The 19,300-nt window shown below is 45.5% G+C and overlaps 1 protein-coding gene across 3 annotated transcripts in view; it reads right to left on the reverse strand.

Annotated features, from left to right (window-relative positions):
• Positions 1–2,402: 2,402 nt before the first annotated feature.
• Positions 2,403–19,300, reverse strand: part of ZCCHC2 (zinc finger CCHC-type containing 2) — a 64,430-nt gene continuing 47,532 nt past the window's right edge. The window contains exons 12-15 of one of the 3 annotated variants that reach the window (XR_004301597.1): positions 17,372–17,500; positions 11,582–13,075; positions 10,479–10,623; positions 2,403–5,358 (exon numbers count right to left, since the gene is read on the reverse strand). Coding sequence is in view for 1 of the 3 variants with exons in the window: in XM_032422619.1 (XP_032278510.1) it covers positions 10,556–10,623; positions 11,582–13,075; positions 17,372–17,500 (1,691 nt within the window). In the remaining 2 variants the exon portion in view is untranslated. Of the gene's footprint in view, positions 5,359–5,468; positions 6,288–7,903; positions 10,624–11,581; positions 13,076–17,371; positions 17,501–19,300 lie in introns of those variants that run through there. The other 2 variants (XR_004301596.1, XM_032422619.1) reach the window with 2 other exon arrangements.

Here is a 19,300-nt window from a genome sequence, read left to right on the forward strand (position 1 = left end):
TGCCCCCCCAAAAATGAATAAAATCTTTTTAAAAAAAAGGATACTATAAGAGTGGATACTATTCAGTATTGACACACACCTTTGTCACACTTTTGTCAAAACCCAGAGGATGTACAACACAGCTGTGAATCCTAATACGATGCACTTTAGTAATTAAAGTATCAATATCGGCTCATCCATTATAAAAAGGAAAGATATAAATGCATGTATAGGATGAGCATGATTCTATGAAATAGAAACAGCTAACACAAACAAAAGAACAAACCGCAGTCTAATCCACAGAAAAGAGGCATTTCTAATTTTGAAAGGCGCTAAAATAGGAAGGCGGGTTTTGAATAAGAAAACACTCCTGAAGGAAATGTAACGGTGTGTTAGAGCTCCCTAAATGCTAGGGACGTATTAACTGGCACAGTGCCCCACAGACACGCCTGTCATCTGTACCCACGGGCAAGGGAGCTTGCTCAGAGAGGCTCCAGCTCGAGGGGCAGTCTTAGGATTCAAACGAGTGTATGCCCATCACTATGTTATATTGCCTTTAAAAAAATTAGCAATTAGACTGAGTTTAAAAGGCTGTCCAGGGACTGCCTTAAAAATAAGAGTTATAGTATCACCTATTCGTTAGTAAATAGATCCTCCTGAAATGCTGGGAAAGTGCTTGCTTAGCGGTTTCAGGGTTGCCCCAGAAATCGAATTCGTACTCCTCTGTTTAGCAAGCTGCCCTCCCTCCCCTCACCCCCGCTGTCCTGAAGGCAAAGTTCAACCGCTCACCTTTTCCTAGCTCCATAAATCCACCGGAGTGGATCAGAGGCGGCTTCCCTGCGGGCCTCGCTGCTCCTGCACCAAGCCCAGCTTTTAAAAGACAGCTCCTGCGGTGGCCCCGGGGACTCTTCCGTCCATGGCTGGTGTGAGGTTGAGTGGTGATTTGTGGGCCAGGTGGGGGTCTCCCGGGACCGAAGGCAGCGGCCGCCCGGGACCGGGCCCGCAGCCGCGGCATCGCCCCCTGCCGGCCGCGGCCCCGCGCTCAGGCTCGGGCTCGGGCTCGGGCTCGGGCTCGGGCTCGGGCTCGGGCTCGGGCTCAGGCTCAGGCTCAGGCTCAGGTCCGGGCTCGGGCTCGGGCTCGGGCTCAGGCTCAGGCTCAGGCTCAGGCTCAGGTCCAGGCTCAGGCTCAGGCTCAGGCTCAGGTCCAGGCTCGGGCTCGGGCTCGGGCTCAGGCTAAGGCTCAGGCTCAGGCTCAGGCTCAGGCTCAGGCTCAGGCTCAGGTCCAGGCTCGGGCTCGGGCTCGGGCTCAGGCTCAGGCTCAGGCTCAGGTCCGGGCTCGGGCTCGGGCTCGGGCTCAGGCTCAGGCTCAGGCTCAGGCTCAGGTCCAGGCTCGGGCTCAGGCTCAGGCTCAGGCTCAGGTCCAGGCTCGGGCTCGGGCTCGGGCTCGGGCTCAGGCTCAGGCTCAGGCTCAGGCTCAGGCTCAGGTCCAGGCTCGGGCTCAGGCTCAGGCTCAGGCTCAGGCTCAGGCTCAGGTCCAGGCTCGGGCTCAGGCTCAGGCTCAGGCTCAGGCTCAGGTCCAGGCTCGGGCTCAGGCTCAGGCTCAGGCTCAGGCTCGGCTCCTGCAGGCTGCACCGCGGTGGAGCCAACACACGGTCTTCGCAGGGAAGCTCCGCTCTGCGTCCCCGCTCCCCACGGCGTTAGGAAAGGTCCCGCGCCCGCGCTGCGCACCCCCTCTGACTCCCGACCCCGGGGACGCGGCTTCCCAGGCGCCGTCGGCTCGCGTTCCCAGCCGCAGCTCCAGGCAAGCCCGGCGCCCCTGTGTCGCCAGGGGCAGAGGCCCCGGTCCCTTTCCCTCTCCGTCCCCGGTCCCGCGCCCGCCCCGTAGTAAACGTTGGCCCAGTCCCCAGCGACCCCCACGGCCAAGCTCCCTGGCCGCGATAACGGATCCCGGCGGCATGGGCCAGTGATGGCCAGTTCGCCCCTGAAAAAAAAAAGTATTTGTTTTGGTCTTCAGGGCACACCCTCGCTCTCCCATCTCCGAGTACCGAGTTCTCATTCTCAACCTTCTTTGGCGGCTCTGCTTTGCTCCCACTCCCCACCCCCCAAACTTGGGTACTTCCGTTCTGCAGGTCTGAGCGTGGGTAAGGGCGAGTCCAGGAACCTGTGTTTTTGTTTAAACCCTTCGGGTGATGCTGCAGGGGATCCAAGGCCGCACTTTGAGACAAACACTGGACTAGCACCTGTCACTCTAGCGCCACAAACTCACCGGTGAGCAAAAGAACTGATTGTCTTTCCCGCCGGCTTCTCCTCTTGCCTCCCTCGCAGGTGAAGGATAGACCTGTGCTCACCCGCCTTCAGGCCGCCATCCCCTCTGCCCTTGGCCCTGGCCTGGCATTCCCCCCAGCTCTGCCAACCCCCCTGCCCCGCCCCCAGCTCTGGCTAGCCCTTCCTGCCTTCTCAGCTCCTGGCCCAATACACTCTACAGCAGTGCTTCATCTTTAGTGAGGTTTTCTTTGCCATGTCTCACCTCTTTGCTAAGGAACATCTGACTTCTTGCTTCTTGGCCCAATGAGAATGTTGTGGCCTTTGAAAACCCTTCCCCAATTCTGGGCAGGCAGAGGTCACCTCTCCACACTCCCAGTGATCCCATGGTGTGTCACCATGTCACAGCTAAGTTATGCCCCTTACCACACTGAGGTCTCAGCCAAGAGATGTTTGCTAAGTGGCTGCCTGAATGTGCACAGGCCTACTCAAGCACCAGATGCTATTTTTATTGTGCCAAGGAAACAGAGCACCAAAAAGATGGAGCGCAAATTCCTACACTCACACTTAGAACTTTAAAGACTTTGGAAAGTGCATCTTTATTTGAATGAGGCTGATCTATGTCAGGGGTCAGCAAGCTTCTTCCATAAAGAGACAGACTGTCGGTATTTCAGGCTCTGTCCTAACTATTCAACCTAGTTGTCCTAGGACGAAAGCAGCCATAATAATACATAAATGAGTGGCTGTGTTCCAATAAACTTTATTGGTAGACACTGAAATTTGAATTTCATATAACTTTCACGTATCATGAAGACTTATTCTTTTTCAACCATTTAAAGATGTAAAAACCATTCTTATCTGTGGGCCTTATGTGTCACCAGTCTGCAAGCTATGCCTAATCCTTCGGCACAACACTCGTATATGAGCTTGTTTTTTGTTTTTTGGTTTTTTTGACTGAAAGGCCCTGCAAATGAAAACTTTTATCAACACAAGCAGAGAAGAATGGAGCAATGGCTGGGCAGAGGGTGAGGAGGAACGGAAAGGGCTCTTCAGCTAGATCCCGTCCAGCCAGAACTCTGTTTATGCTGCCATCTAGTGGCCAACTCCCGTGAGGTCGGCTCTCAGGGCTCTCCCCCCAGGACCTGGAAAACATTCTCCCCTCCCATCAGCTTATGGCCACAGTTTGGGTTTGTGTTCCTGATCACACCCAACAGGGACTTCAAATCTGTTAAACCAAAAGTAAGTGCGAAGAAGTCTAAACCTTCAATAAACCTTTTAAATGTGAAAAAGCAAGCTTCAAGTCACAGAATTTTGAGATCATTTAGTTCAATTTCTACTACCAACCAAGCACTCAGCTTTCAGGTAAGAAAAAGGTCCAGAAGGGCCGGTTGTTCAAGATGACGGAGTTTAAGGCAGAGCCTGCCTGCGAGTCCCACTGGCCTGATCCCATCACTGCAAGCTCTGAACCATCACATGGACATGCCTACAAAAATCCTGTGACGTGGGCACAAAGAAGAGGAGTAGCCCAGTGGGTAAGAGCCATGGGTTCCAACCTAGTGTGTCACTTAATTGCTCTGTGCCCTTGGATGCTTATTAGTCTTTGTGCCATTTCCTCAACTGTTAAAACGGGGCAAAATACCTACCTCACAGGGTTGCTGGATGCTGAAATGAGCTAAGGGTATCTTGGCCTCTCATGGGCATTAAGGTATTGGCTACCATTATGAATTTGAGTACCTACTATGTCAGACATTGAGTGCTCTATATATTTTGCCAATGTGATCCTTGTAACTGTCTTACAGAGTTAACTGTTTTCTCCATTCTGTAAATAAGCCTGAGAAAAGTCATGTGTACTGTGGGTGGGTGCCGGGAATGAAATTATGGTGGATGTCACCTCTTCCCCAAGTTCATGTGATGAAGGCATCCAGTACACAACGGAGTGACCATGTTACTTACAAACATGACCCAACCCTGATGTGCTAGCAGGGATGAGCACTGAGTAACTACTAGGTAACGTGGTGGCATTCTTAGCATTTAGGAAGGCTTTTGGGGTGGGTGTGACCGTCACTGTTCCTGCCTGGAGGTGACCTTGCTGCCGTCATTCTTGCCCTTTGGATTGTTTGTGAATGATGGTAGCTGGTAGAGGGAGTGCTTGGGATGGTCTACATGTTGGAGCCTTCAACATACCAGCAGTTATGTGTCTTTTCTGCTTGCCCTGCTACTTCATTTCGGCTATTTCTGAAGTTCTGTAAGCTTACAACTCATGGAATATTCACATAATGCTCAATTTATCGAGACACCTGAGAATAATGAAAAACTCAGTGTTCCAACAGAGGATATTTGTGCATGTTTAAAACCCCGGATGTAGGTGAGAGTCGCTGCTCCTTGAATGTATCTGAGACAGGCAAATGCTTCTGAAAGTCCCGGGGTTTCCCATCTCTGCAAACTTTCCCTCATCCTACATCTTCAAGTCCCTCAACGAGACACAGAAAAGAGACGTTCGGACCCACTAGGACCCCGGCCCCATCCTCTTTCAGAAATCCAGAGGCCCCAAGGTTGTTAAGACCATGGGTCTCTCATGTTACAGGGCTTAACAGGTTCTGTGGGCAAGCACCTGTGGGGGGGGGGGGGAGAAGCGGTACAGGAGGTAAAGCATGAATCTGAAGCTGGGGCCTGGTGTTCATCATTGGTGTGTCTGCGGCACTCACCCCTTCTGAACCCTGAGTTCCGAATCTGTGAGATGGGAAGGAGGAAGATCCCATACCCTCCACACTGTGCTGACGAACGAGCACGGGGGGAAGAGTGCAGAGGAAACCGTCAGGTACCATTGGTGCGTTTCAGAGGTTTATAATAAACTTTGAATGCGATGACTGAAAGACGAGATTCCTCAAATTACTTTTATGGCCAGCTGCCTGCGTTCTTTAAGGTTTGGGGCACAGGCTTACAATCTCAAATGTTTTCTGTCTTAAGTTCAGTTTTCTCTAAATTAGGTCAGTGAGAAAGAACATCTGCTTGCTTGCATTGTCCTCGTCCCCCACCAGGTGGCGCTGCTTCCCAATTAGCAATTTCTTTTGGTGAGAGCCTGGCTGAGACCTCCTTTTACAGCAGATCAAGTTGGAGCTGCAAGAGGAAAAAGAAGAAAAAAAAAAAAAAAATGAAGAACCACCCGGCCCCCCACCGCACCCCCCTACCCCACCCAAATTTCAAGTTAGCAAAACGGGATCTTGGGATAAGAGCTCCGGTGACGGAGAACTGCAGTCACTGCCCAAAGGGGTAGACTGTGGGAACGGAGGGTCTTTGATGCTCCCACCTGTGATATGCTCCACTTTCCAGAGCAGCCAAGAGGAAGCCTACAGCCCCTGTGCCCCCAGGATGGACAGACATTTGCAAACACACACGGACTTCAGGCAAACATGTACCCACGCTCCAATCCAGAGGGCTCACATTTTTCAAAAAAGGAATTTAACAATTAGGTCACTTTCTCAAGATATGGCAAAGAAAGTCACTTTTGCATGTTACGGGCACAATAGCTGTGATTTGTAAGCAGTGATGAAATGCTGATGTTAGATTGACCTTCAGAATCCAAACCCTGGAAGCCAATGTGCTAACAGGCGTTCTCTGGGAAAGGACAGCACTGCCCTCTGTGCATGGTTAATGTAAAGGGTACCCCCAAATGGACGCCTGCCTCTCAGCCCTTGCACCCTAGAGTCTTTCATTCTCATAATAGCTGGTCCCCCCTCCCAGCCTCCCCCCCACAAAAGGAAGGTCCAGAGATATGATGACCATGTTTTCCTCACTCCCCCATACCACATGTCCCTGAAAATAAATGGGCCCTCCTGTGGGGAGGCCAGGGTGGGGAAAGTCAGCATTTTTCTTTATTCTTTTGAGATGAAGTGATGGAAGGGTTATGGGGTTGAACTATTGTCCCAGCTTGCCTCCATTTGGTTTCACTGCCTTAACCTTAGAGCGCTTTTGTAATCAGTATGTAGAATTGAAAAAAGGTGTCTTCCAAGCTCAAATGGATGATGCTCTTAAGTACTAGATGCTACCTGTCAAAAAAAAAAAAAAAAAAAAAAAAAGATTACTTTACACTGTGCTTTAATCTTTATGGAACCTCAGAAAAATTTGATTTTTAGCACTTACATAAAAAGTTAAATGTGGATTTGCCTTGTAATGTACTTCTTCTACTCCAGTGTCGAATAATCGGGCTGCGCCACTCAGCTCAGGGCTGCCATAATTTGGTAAGCTCTCCAACGAGAGTTGATTTTTGAGGACAAGGAATATTTTGTTTTTTATCAGTGGACATATCTGAAGTAACTAACCTTAACATAAGGCAGAACTGTTTGCCAGGTTCTTCACCACCCACTGCCCTCCTCCTAGACTCAGGTCTCTTCCCCATTTTCCAGTCTATTGACCAGTAACCTCAATCCTCCTGTTCATCAAAGGCAAATTCAATGACATCCGAGTGCCTTCTTGGTGCTAATTCATAATGTTGGACCTTCTGCATGTATTCATCCATTTATCCCTCACGGCCATAATTTAAAATACAATCTCATTTTCTATCTGGGGAAAATGAAGCTCAGAGGCCGAAGGCTCCTTCCACTTGCCTCCTCCATCCCTGCTTCTCCCACTGCCTCACCCGCACCCTAACCAGTCTCCAAACGGCCAAACCTTCTTGCCTCAACCGTCCAAGTTTCTTTAAATACCATCGTCAACATGTTCCTCCTCCATTTAAAGCTTGGTAACTTCCAATTTTTCATTCCATCAACCTCAGAATCTCCAGCCTGACTCTGGTTTACCTCTTGAACCACAAACGTCACAACTCTTTTAGAATGTTCCCTCTCCTGCACCTGCCTTCATCACCTCCTCCGACCTCCCGAGCCACCAAACACGGTCGCTTGCAGTCCTGTGCCTCCCCGCGATGGGACCCCCCGAGCCCCGGCCCTCTCCACACCCCCTTCCCGCACAGAGCCAGGGTTCGCGCGCCTCTCCCGTGCCAGGCCTTCCGTGGCACCATCACGTCCATTCAGGAGGGTGTCGGGCTACAGGCTGGGGGATCAGATGCGGTCCGCGTGAGCGTAAAGCACTCGCAAAACAATTTGGCAAATCCTGGAAAACTGAGGGCTTCAGGAGGTCTTAACAGCCCGGCACTCGCACTCCTGGATTTAAAGCCTAGAGAACTCTTGCACACATAAACCAGGAGACTGGTATCAAAACGCTCCTGCTGAGAGCAAAGAAATGAAAACCACCCAAATGGGGACAGAATGGATAAACTGTGTGTATCCCCGCCCCCCAGCGAATGGAACACTGTGAAGGTAGCGAAAATGACTGAACTGCGGGAATGTAATTGAGGACCGCAAAGCCCGGAGAGCAGGGACAGTCACAGAAGACCAGCACGAGCCGCCCTGTCTATAAAGCTCAGGAGGAACACGCGGCGTGGCGGGAGCAGGAGGGAAGGCGTGAGGGAAAAGCACGAGAACAAGCAAGTGTCGGGCAGTGGGCTGCGGAGGCAGGAGGGCGAAGGGACGGGCAGGGGACGCAGGTGGTGACACGGCGGCCTGCACACTAACCGGAAGGCGGGTCCTTCCGAGGGCCCGCGCGGCGCTCCGCAAACCACCAGGGATCCTGCGACCGGTTCAAACCCGCTGGCCGAACGGGTCCGGGGGGACATTCACGGGCCGGCGCCGGACAGTCGTTCCCTGCCGTGTGCGCCCGAGCCCCCGCGCGTCCACCGCTGCGAACGCTGGCGACACGCGGAGGGGCCTGCGCGCAGCGACGGGGCCGAGTCGCGGCCGCCAGACGTGGCTCAACTGCGCACACACGCGAGGCTGGAGCCTCCCCAGAAATTGCTCGGTGTGCAACAGCGGACCAGAGGCTGGGTCAGAGAAGACAGAACCGGGGGGTCAAAGCCACTCGATACTGTACTGAGAGCTGCCTGGAAAACACAATCGTCATAAACCCGCGAGAGTAGATCAGGCCCTCCACACTTCCGGTGACGGCAGCCGCCACCGGAAGTGGCACACAGCGCGCGCGGGACAGAAACACAGTCGCTCAGTGTCACGGGCGGCCTACAGGGCGGGGCTGTCGGGGGGGGCGGCTGAAGAACATCCCTATGGTAAAAAAACAAAATAACTTTGGAATTCACTGCCCCACATTACAGGGGATAATGGGTTGATTCTCTAAAAAGAAAAAACAAATCACCATGTGTGATGTCCTCCTCCTTTCACTTTTACAAAATTTGCAATAAACCACAATTCTTAAGCTGTTTTTCATTTTTTTTATTGCTGTTAATTCAAGGAAAAAGGGTTGCATAAAATCCAATCTGTTCTAGAAATATAAGTGGCCTTTCCAGTACATAACATTTCAAATATCAAAGTATATGGTAAACATACAAATAAGGAGAAGGTAACATACCTCCTATGTACAGTACAGTATTTTAAATCATAAAATAAGCTCCATAAAGTACAACTGGCAAGTGATTCACAATGCGGTCCATACGTGGCTTATCAAAACTCTCACTAGAACAACTCAACTGCAGCTTAACAATTAATTTAATAATGTGGTCCAAAAATACCCAGATCAAATAAAATATATTTAATCAAAATAATTTCCTTTACTCGAACTTTTCTTTTTAAATTAAAGCTTTCATCTACCCCTTCATCCCCACCCCTTTCCCAACCTTTAACTCCCACCCTGAAAGTTAGTTTCAAAATGTACATTGCTGCTATAAATATAAATGCTACCTATGAAGCATTAAATGAAGCTTCTTTTTTCTTCAAGTTTTTCCTTTTATCTAGCAATCTGTTAGGCTTCTGAACCAAGACCAAACACTTAAGTCCCTCCGCTGTACACCGACATTAAAACTCCACACAACAAAAATCTATCATTTCTGCTCTGTACTGAGGAATGGGAAAACAAAACCAGCCCCGACCCTTAACCTAGGACTATACAGTGGTAGTTGCTCATTGCTTTTGAATGCAGCAGTTCCAAAAATACACCCAATCTTCCAGATAATCTCAGTGCACTTTAGGAAATCAAAAATTACCTGGAAGCAATTTAGTACATAGATTGGCTTTAAAAAAACTTTTTTTTTTTTTTAAACAGCAGCATTAAACTTAGTGACATGACACTGACATGATTAATACCATCTTAACACACTCAGAATTCAGTCTTTCACATTATAATCAAGCATAGTGGTAAACTGTTATCAAAGTGACTTTGCTACAAGAGACGGGTTAGGGAACAAACCTGACTTTTGCAGAAACCAGAGCTCCTGCTCAGATTGCAATAAACCATACACATTTTAAACACAACATAACACTGCTACAGTTGGTGTGAGAAAAGAAGAAATCTTTACTCAGGTAGTGTCTCTTTAGCATGACACAGTGGTAGACTACAAGTGAAATCGGCTGTCGACTTTCATTACACACACAGACACACACAACAACACTCACACTAGTTTGTTCACTTTAAGTCTCTCTGAAGCAACAGGCTAAAAAAGTATGATGAAGTAAAAAGTTTTTCTTTTTCTTTTTTTTTGGCTTTTTTTGTTTTTTGTTTGTTTTTTTAAGAAAAAGCTCTTTGTCCACTTCAGACATCATATTTTTTCAGTTTCATATGGTTTTACTTCTTCCTCTCTCTTCCACTTACTTTAATTTTGATTTGGACCACAAGCACTGCATATCTGTGTTTACGTGATGCTGTTTAGTACATACATACACACAATTCGGGGAACTTGATGTCTCCTTTCGGATTAAGGTGAAACATTTCACCCTCGACTTATAGGCAGGACGGGTCATGAAAGCGGAGACCGATGCGTGGCCAACTGCCCCTGCCTCAGGTCACTGGAAGGAGGGTGGCGGGGAGATGTGTGTCCTTTAGGGTGAAAGTGAGAAGAGTGGGGAAGAAGCAAAGTTTCTCTTTTTCAAAACCATATGACTGTCACCAGTGTTGTAAAAAAAGGTCAAATACACAGTTTTAAAGATTCAGTAAACATTGCACACAGCAAGTATTCAGTGTAAAAAAAAAAAAAAAGCACAGCAAACATTTTCCTTTTGATAGTTTGTCTGGATGTTTAAATTACATGTATCATACAGATAAGCCTGTTGTTGAACCAGGAGACCAGAGGCTCAAAAGCAATGCATTCTTTTTTGTTTTGGACATCGGTACAAGAGAAATGAAAAATCCCAACTGCATAGAAATCTAGGAAATGTATAGACAAAGAAACACAAACAAAATACCTTTCCTTTCCTCCCCTCCACACCCCACCATGACTCCCCAACACGTCAGGGTATTAGGCAGTCAAGCTTTACTTGTTTCAGTCTGCAGAATCCAACGTATCATTAGAAGGGGGGAGGGGAGGTGCGTATCTCAGTCTGTAAGTGCCTAAAACGGGAAAGACAGAACTGCTAAGTCACTGCTTACAATGCAATGCATCACAAACCACTACAAGATAGCAAATGGGCATGCTCGGCAGAAGGCAGCTTCCTCCGCACTACTACGATTCCAAAATGGTAAAATAAATTACCTTCAGAAAGTAATATGAAGTTTGTGCTTTAAGTTCAACCTAAAGCTATCAAACTCAATCTTCCTTTAAAAAATGTCAAGTATACACTCGCAATTCAAGACTTTTTTTTTTCTGGGTGAGATTTGGCAAAATGACAAAAGCCAAATCCAAGCGAAAGATAATAGTCTGACGTCTCTGCTGAATTTGTGATCTTACTCATACTCATTTAAGAACATTTTCTTGTTTCTGGTGGTAATAACATTAAACAGAGTTCAAATAATTCCCTTACTCCCAAACCAGTGCTTAAATATTTTGTTCCTTAAAATGCAATAGCTTTTTTTTTTTTTTTTTAAAGCATCTGCTGGGAGGGAAAGGGGCAGCATGAGGGAATGTGCACGAGACCAGCTGGCTATGCATCGATATGCTAAAGAGAAACTAAAAATCAGACATGTCAGATGACTACATTACTTCCTACTTTTTCAGTATTTAAAAATTTTGCTTACTCTACGAAACAGAATGGTAGCTTTAAAAAAAAAAAGTGCAGCAAGCAAGAGATTTGACATTATATAACGCAAATTCCCATTATATTCCTTCAAAAGTGCCTCAATGGTTTATGCCTTCCTTGGAAACTGAATTCCTCTCAACTTCCTTGTGCTGCGTGACCTGGGTCTACACTAGGTTTTCCCATTTGCATTTTCGGATTTGTCACTGAAAAGCACAACATCCGTAAATGAACACACACCAGCTCTTTCTGCCACAACAGGATCACCGTGCTCAGTAAGGTAGGGAGAAACGGGCACACTCAAAAACAAGTCCTCTGGGAGCTCTCATGATTACCTTGTTGACTGGCCTCCATGGACGACTGCTTGCACTCCTGTGCGTAGTGTCCGCTTACGCCACAGTTGTAACATGACACGTTCCCGTTCTTCTTGGGCCCCGAACCGCTCGTGTTGGCAACTACATTAGGTGCTGGATAGACAGGATAGAATCTCCCAAATCCCGCCATTTGTTGCATGCCATAGTTGGCTTGGCTCCCCATGACTGGGTCATGCACCAGTCCATTTGCATATGGAGTCTGAGGCAGAAAAAAAGGAAGTTGGTTTCCGTTGCTCTGATGTGCTTGGTTGAGGTAGCTGCCATTGCAGATGGATGGCAGAGTAAAGAACGACGGGACTCGGTACAACGGTCCGGGCATTGGGTTAGGATAGTAGTAACTGTTTAGCTGAAGGCTGCCATTGGTCCCACAGCTGCACCTGCGCCCACAAGAACCACAAGGACCCGAGCCCATCTGCTGTGGCGGCAGTACTGTCCCGTTAGCGTTCGTGTTTCCCACAGCACTGATGTAAGACGTGCTGTCACTCTGCGCAGTACTGTGTGTCAACGCAGGGCTCGGGCTGGGGGCGGGGCCTGGGGTGTGGGTGGGGACGGCGGGCGGCGCTGCGGGCTGGGCCTGACTGATGCCCGCCCCCGCCGACTGGGCCGACGTGGCCGCCGTGCTGAGCACGCTGGAATTCTGGCTGGGCAACACACTGGCGGCGAGGGGAGAGCCTGGCAAGGGGTAGGAAGCTGGTGGCTGGGCGGCTGACAGGCCGGCTGCTGGAAGAACTACCTTCACATTGGTAGGCTGAGGGACGGTCCCAGTGTTTCCCTCGATTTGAGGCACCATTTGATTGAGTCCTACCACCTGGGATGCAGATTTTGTGATGGGGTCCGTGGTAGCGACAGGAGATCCCGGAAAACTACCTGGGCTGTGGACAGGAAGAAAGGCAGTGTTTGGTGATCCGATGCTCAGACTCGCGGGGGGCTGCTGTGGGATGTTAACTGGGCAACTCTCTGAAGACCCCTGTGGTGGCGGCAACTTTAGCCTCTGGATTGTGAGGTGCAAAGCAGGGGCGCTGCTGTGGGGGAGGAAGGCTGATGGAAGAGGTAAAGGGGAAGCCAGTAATTCAAGGTGCTTTTCAGATTCTCCAGTAGAAGCTGCTGGCCCCAGGATTCCAACAGGGGTGGAATTTGTGGATTCCCTTATTGCAGAAATAGCAACAGGACTGGGAACAAGCATCCCTATTGTCTTGCCATCGGCAGATTTGGGTGGAGGAACAACAACGTCAGACTTCTGGGCACCATTGTGCATGACACAGTGTAAAGTTGGCATAAAAGAAATATGCTGATACTTGGGTGCGGTGAGGGGATCTTCTAAAAGGCCTCCGTTGTCGCTTCCTAATGAAGCAATCTGAACAGGCGGCTGGACAGTGACGGTCTGGTTGACGGAACCATAGCCTGTAAACCTGGTTGTTGACGGATTCCCAGAATCCTCAGAATTGCTGTCTGTGTCTAAGGGAAACATATAAACAGATGTTAAAGCATGCATCACTCTCATCTCTCGCTAAAATAAATTTTAAGTATATCTATTTTTTTTAATTTTACATTTTATTTTTTTTAAGTAGGTTCTATGCCCAGCATGGAGCCCAACGCGGGGCCTGAACTCACGACCCTGAGATCAAGACCCGAGGTGAGATCAAGAGTCAGACACTTAACTGACTGAGTCACCCAGGCACCCCAAATTTTAAGTGTATCTAAAATCAACTCTGAAGTTTAGAACTGGAGGAGATGTGTCCCTCTGTTTCCTGACCACCAAGCTGACCTTCATTTAATTTTTGGCTTCCTATGGACTTTTTTTTTTTAAATATAGAGATTCTGGAAAAGGCAAAACTACAGTGGCAATAAAAAGGCCAGTGGTCATCAGGGGCGGGGAGCTGAGGGCAGAGACGAAGAGGCAGAGCACAGGGGACTTTCAGGCAGTGACAATGATCTGTATGATATTATAATGGTAAATACAAGTCATTATAACATTTGTCCAAAGCCACTGAAGGTATAACAATCAAGAATGAACCCTTAGGTCAACGACAGGCGCTGCTGGGTGATAATAATGTGTCCACAGATGTTCACGCTTAGTACAAAGTGTACCACTCCAGTGAGTGCTACTGATAACAGGGTAGGCTGTCTACGTGGCAGAAGTACAGGGGAAATCTCTGTAGTACTTTCCTCTTCATCATATTGTAAGCCTAAAACTGCTCTAAAAAAATTAAGTCTTTAATGAAAAAGAAAATCCATGGAGGGATAAGCAACAAAAGGTTAACTGGAGACTGAGTGAAGCACAATATAAATACTGAGATTTATTTAATATCACCTTATTACTGAGAAAAGGACTGGATCTTTTTAATCAATTTTAGGCAATTCACTTGATTTGTATTCTGCACTGCCAAACCCAAGGTCTTCCCATGGGTCTCACACATATGATGCAATCACAAGACTATCCTTCACCCAAAGATCTAGAGTTAGGGAATGGAAGAGAATGCAATAAATATTCGTACTTTTACATATTTCAGTGGGGAAAAGAACATTTAAAGCTCCTATTTTAGTCATAAAACAAATGGTGCTGGAGCACAAGCAGTGAGGCAAATACGAGAGCGCCACCATCTCGCCCATGGCAAAACAGCAAAGCGGCAAATCCAAAATTACACGTCATATGGCGTTATTGCTGCAATCGCTCTCATGCTTGTATACAGGAAGAGCTTCAATCTAGACTTCCCCTGAGTGTCCTGACTTCCGGTAGAAAGAAGGCAAAAGATAAAGTCTAGTTCACAATATGTAGGTATCATAAACCCAGATGCTGCAATAATATGTAGAGAAACCATGCAATTAAATGTAGTGCCCATTTTAACATCTTTTTTGCTCATAAATACAAGCAAAACTATATCATGTACTTAAAAAAGTTTACATGTATTAAGGTAACAACTAGCTATACTATCCTCAGCAAAGATGTTAAAAACTTTTGAAACAATACTAAAAACAAATCATACTAGTAGTCTTCCTCAAGAAAGGTTAAACAGAACCTGCTTAATGACACAGGATGTCAACAGTGCTATTAACTCAATTATTATAATTTAGGAAGAAGAGTTTCAATTTATGAGTAAGTGGTTCTAGCATAAACTTCCCTTAATAACTGAGGTGTTTCTTGCTAAATGTTTCAAAACAAAACGTATCCAAAAATTAGTAACTTATTCAAGGCATTTTACCTGTATCTGTAACCATCATAGCAATACACAGTGAGGAAGACAAACATTTAAGTCCAAAGAAGATAGATCATTTTTCAGGTGGTTAACTACATTTCTGTATGAACTGGGCTTTCTTTAAATCTTAAGTCACGGCAAATGGTCCCATGAGTTTAAATGATCCCAAAAGGTTTTCTGAGCATTGTAAGGACTCATCTAGCTAATTAGAGACGGTCTCTCCCTTTTTTGCATTGGCTTTCAAAAGTATGAAGTCTCAAAACAAAACCCCATTATGAGCAACAGAACAACAACAAAGTCACATGCTTTTTAAAGCAACCTTTTCATGCACTCAAAATTCTAAAAATGATTAAAGCTTTTTCCCCACAGTGGATATTTTCCCCCTGCTGGTTTTAGATATTCCAAATGATTCTTCATTTAGGGAAGGCTCAACTTAGTCACTGGATAACGGAACTTCTCTGAAAAAGGGCAAGCTCCTCCATCTAGGCCGCCAACTCACCCTATCCGACGGCAGGAAAGGGAGGCTGCAAAGTGACCTGAGTGCACAGATGGACTCTTCACAATTCTGACCAAGAGGCCAAATGTACACTGTTAGCTCAAGAGCCCCTGGATTATTGGTACATCCCACAGAATCAAGCAGAGCCTGGGGAATGAAACACACTGACAGCTTGTCTATTCTGGATAAGGCATAAAAATAAAAATAAAATAAAAATGCTCTCATTTAACCTTCATAAGAGCTCTGGGCAGTTATCTCCATTTTTTTTTTCTTTTTCATGAGGAAACTGCAGATCAGAAATAGCGGTGGCTCTAATTAGAACCGGGGGGAGAGTCACTGCCTGCTGCAGGGCCGGGCTTCAAACCAACCGCCCAGTAAGACGGGCTTTAACTGTGCGTGACGCAGCAGCCCTCCTGCCGGAGCTCCCCAACACATGACCTGATACTCTGACACAGAAGCTGAGGTCTCGGGAAGCTGCACGCTGCCCAGGAAGAAGCCACGCGCGGCTGAAATGCTGTGGTCTAAGGCTCTCTATAGATCATGGCCCCAGGGAAACCATTTAATACTTCCCACTGGCATGGCTTCACCTTATAACCAAAATGTTCCTAATCAGATGTTTATAACCAAGATGTTACCAATCAGATGTCTTTATCATGTGTAAAGAATGATATCCTCATTCAACATACACATTTTTGAGATTACATTTCCAGAATGGTAGTAAGGATCTCTGACACGCCCCTCCTGCATAAAAGGAACAAGAATCCTGGCAAAAACTGTCCAAATCAACTCTTTCAGAACTCTAGAAATTAACTAAAGGCTTACAGCAATCTGAGGAGTGTTTATTCCAGAAAAGCCATTGAATCTCTTAAGGGTGAGCACTGTGGCATTTTACCTTGCCCTAATTCCTGTATACTTTCTCCAGCTCAGAAGTAGCTTCATAAATGAAAAGTTTTGCAGCTACAGTAGCTAGATAAACCAGCAGCCTAGCAGCCAGCAGAAAAAGCATGGATTTGGAGCTCTCTAAAAGCCCCATCCCCAAAGAACTGTCACTACTGGCCTAGCAGTCAGAGCTCACTCTGTGTTAACAGCTACTTACCCACGGGGCATTTGTCACAATCAGTCAGCTGCAAATGTTTAACAACTAGGCTGCCTGAGGCAGCATTACCAGTTGGGGCTAACAAGAGGTTGACCAAAAAACTTAAAAAAAAAAGCCCAGAAGAATGAGATGTCCACAGGGAGCTTTGAAAAGCTTCCACATATTCCTGAAAATCTAGAAGGCCATGCTCACGTCTAGGGCTGTATGTAAGCCCAGGAAAGACCTGAGAAAGCCCTACACTCTTAACTTTTGGCTGACTCTGAGCTTCTGTTTAAGGAGGAATTGAAGACAATACATACAGAGAACAAACAGCAAAATGGCAGATGTGAATCTGCATTATCAGTAATTACAGTAAAATTAAATGGATTAAACATTCCACTCAAATGGCAGAGATACGCAGAATGGCTAAAAAGCCGTAATCCAACTACACACACTTCAGATTCAAAGACACGAATAGGCTTAAAGTAAAAGGACAGAAAAAGAAGTACCCTGGCAAATAATACCCGAGAGAGCTAGAGTGCTCTATTATTCTCAGATAAAAGACTTTTAAGACAAAAATTCTTACTAGAGACAAAAAAAAAAGGGATATTTTATAATGATAAAAGGATCAATCCATCGGGAAGATATGTATATTATAAATATGTACCTCTAGCAATACACATTTTCAATTTTTCTACACCGAACTCTTTATTTTATTATGACTATTTTTCTACTTAATTTCATATGCAGGGAAATAAAGCCTTAAAAAAAAAAAATCAACATTGCTAGGAACTGCCAAGTCAGTGGTCTATGACACCCTTTATACCAGTTAAATTTAAAATCAATAATGACAAAAAATAAATAAATAAATAAAATAAAATCAATAATGACATTTATAGGAACATAAAATTACTTATGTCTGATTGATTTTAAGAGACAACACACATTTTCCTCCGCCACCCCCATATCCGTTCCAGAGAGCAAACCTCTGTCTTTTTCTTCTTCACTTTCAAAGCTTTCTCTTCCATCATGTCGTGGGCTAGAAGGAGAACTGTAACTCTCTGAAGAGGTTTCTCCACACGTGTCATGTCCAGATCCAATGTCCAAATTCACATCTAAAAATAACAATTCTATTTTTAAAGAATCATGTTAAGTAGTTAAATTAATTTCTGAATTAAACCATTAGAATTAGTTACAGCTGTAAAAAATTTTTTCTTTCAGTTTTTCTATAAACACTTAAAAAGCTGGTCCTTGATCTAGGTAAAAATTCATTATTAAAGCACAATTTTAATTGAAAATACCTGAATAACAAATACATTCTTAAAATAAAGGCAGAGGAACAAGTGGATCTTAATGACTTTAAAAAAAAATCAGAGTTAAGGTTCTTTGTAGGGTCTGCTCAATAACAGCGCATGGAGCCATTTTCTAAGTCTGGATATTTTAACTCCTCAGAGCTTATTGGAAAACTCATTCTTTAATAGAACTCAAGAATAGAACTGACTGCCAAAAATGCTTATCCAGTTAAATCACTGTGCTTGAGTATTTAAAAAGAGTCAAATGCTTCCCATCTAGTAGACTAAGTAGCCCCTTGAGTTCTGCCCAGAAACCAAACCCACATCGAGGTGGGGTAGGGGGTGTCGTACAGAACCTGTCATGATCAATGAGCCATATCTGTTTTGGGCACAGAGAAAAGATTATTAGTATACCTAGTACTAGACATTCCTGCACTGGCCCAAATTTAGGTAACTGTTCTATTCACTTCTGTAAACCCAGCAGCTAACATAGTTTCTGCCTCACAGCAAGCATTCAACACATGTTTAGTAGATAAATCCCCATATAAGGAATTCTGGAGGTATTTTAGAATTATATAGATGAGTGAACCATTTCTATGGCAACCTGGTAGAAGCAATAAAAGGTAATTGCTTGGACAAAATATGTGTTAGAAAAAAAAAGATATGGTTTGTGTAATGAACAAGGCAGCTGACTAATCTGTGTCCTTTAATACCTTGAATGTATTAAATTTATAACAGTGTTAGTACGGTGAAGTATGACCTAGCCTAGCCCAACCACTCCAATGGTGAAGTGATATTAAAGAATAAAGTCATTAAGAATGCAGATGTTGCTAATTCCCTTTGGGTAATAAAATGCCAAACTGCCAAAGGAAAACCACACAAAATCTCATGAGACTGTAAGAAAAGTGGCAGAGGAGTGACTTGGGAAAGTAATAATTTTACAGAAAAGTAAGCTGGAGTGTACTTATACACAGAATAGGTTCTGCATTACCAGTCACAACATGACTAAGGAAAGGGATGCAAGCCAACACTAATGGTAATCTGAAGACGATCTAATGTGCCACGGTGGCCGAACAGCCTGCCATTAAACTGGACTAATGAAAATAAAACCTATACAACTGTGGCACATACAGAGATTGTGCATATAAATACTTCAAGCAGCAAGATGAACAAAATGAACAATTCTACTAAGGGAATCAAAGATTCAATGATCGTATAAAACCAGAAATGATGCACTAAAAGGGAGCCACTGGGGGAGGGTGAGCTGAGATTTGCTCCCTAAAACTCAGAGAGTGAAACTACAGTGGAGTCTCTGAAACTTCAAAGAGTAAGTTTTGGAATATGTTAAAAATAAAAAAAAAAAGGGCAGCTATTTCTCCAAATGCCAAATTATAGAATGATTTACTCTAGATTATATAGCTAGTCAATATTCTAATCACCAAATTGTCAAATAATTTGCAGTTTTCAAGGAACTAAATCTAAATCTAAAACTATACTAAACATAATTCTCTGATGATCCAGAAAGTGCAGAGTCTTTGGAATTTTTCTCATCAGGAATCATGTGACCCTCTGGAGTCAAGAGGTGTGAACGGAGAAGATGAAACAATTATGACGAAGGATGTT

Source organism: Phoca vitulina, unplaced genomic scaffold, assembly GCF_004348235.1.
Source record: "Phoca vitulina isolate PV1807 unplaced genomic scaffold, GSC_HSeal_1.0 scaffold27, whole genome shotgun sequence".
Taxonomy (NCBI): domain Eukaryota; kingdom Metazoa; phylum Chordata; class Mammalia; order Carnivora; family Phocidae; genus Phoca; species Phoca vitulina.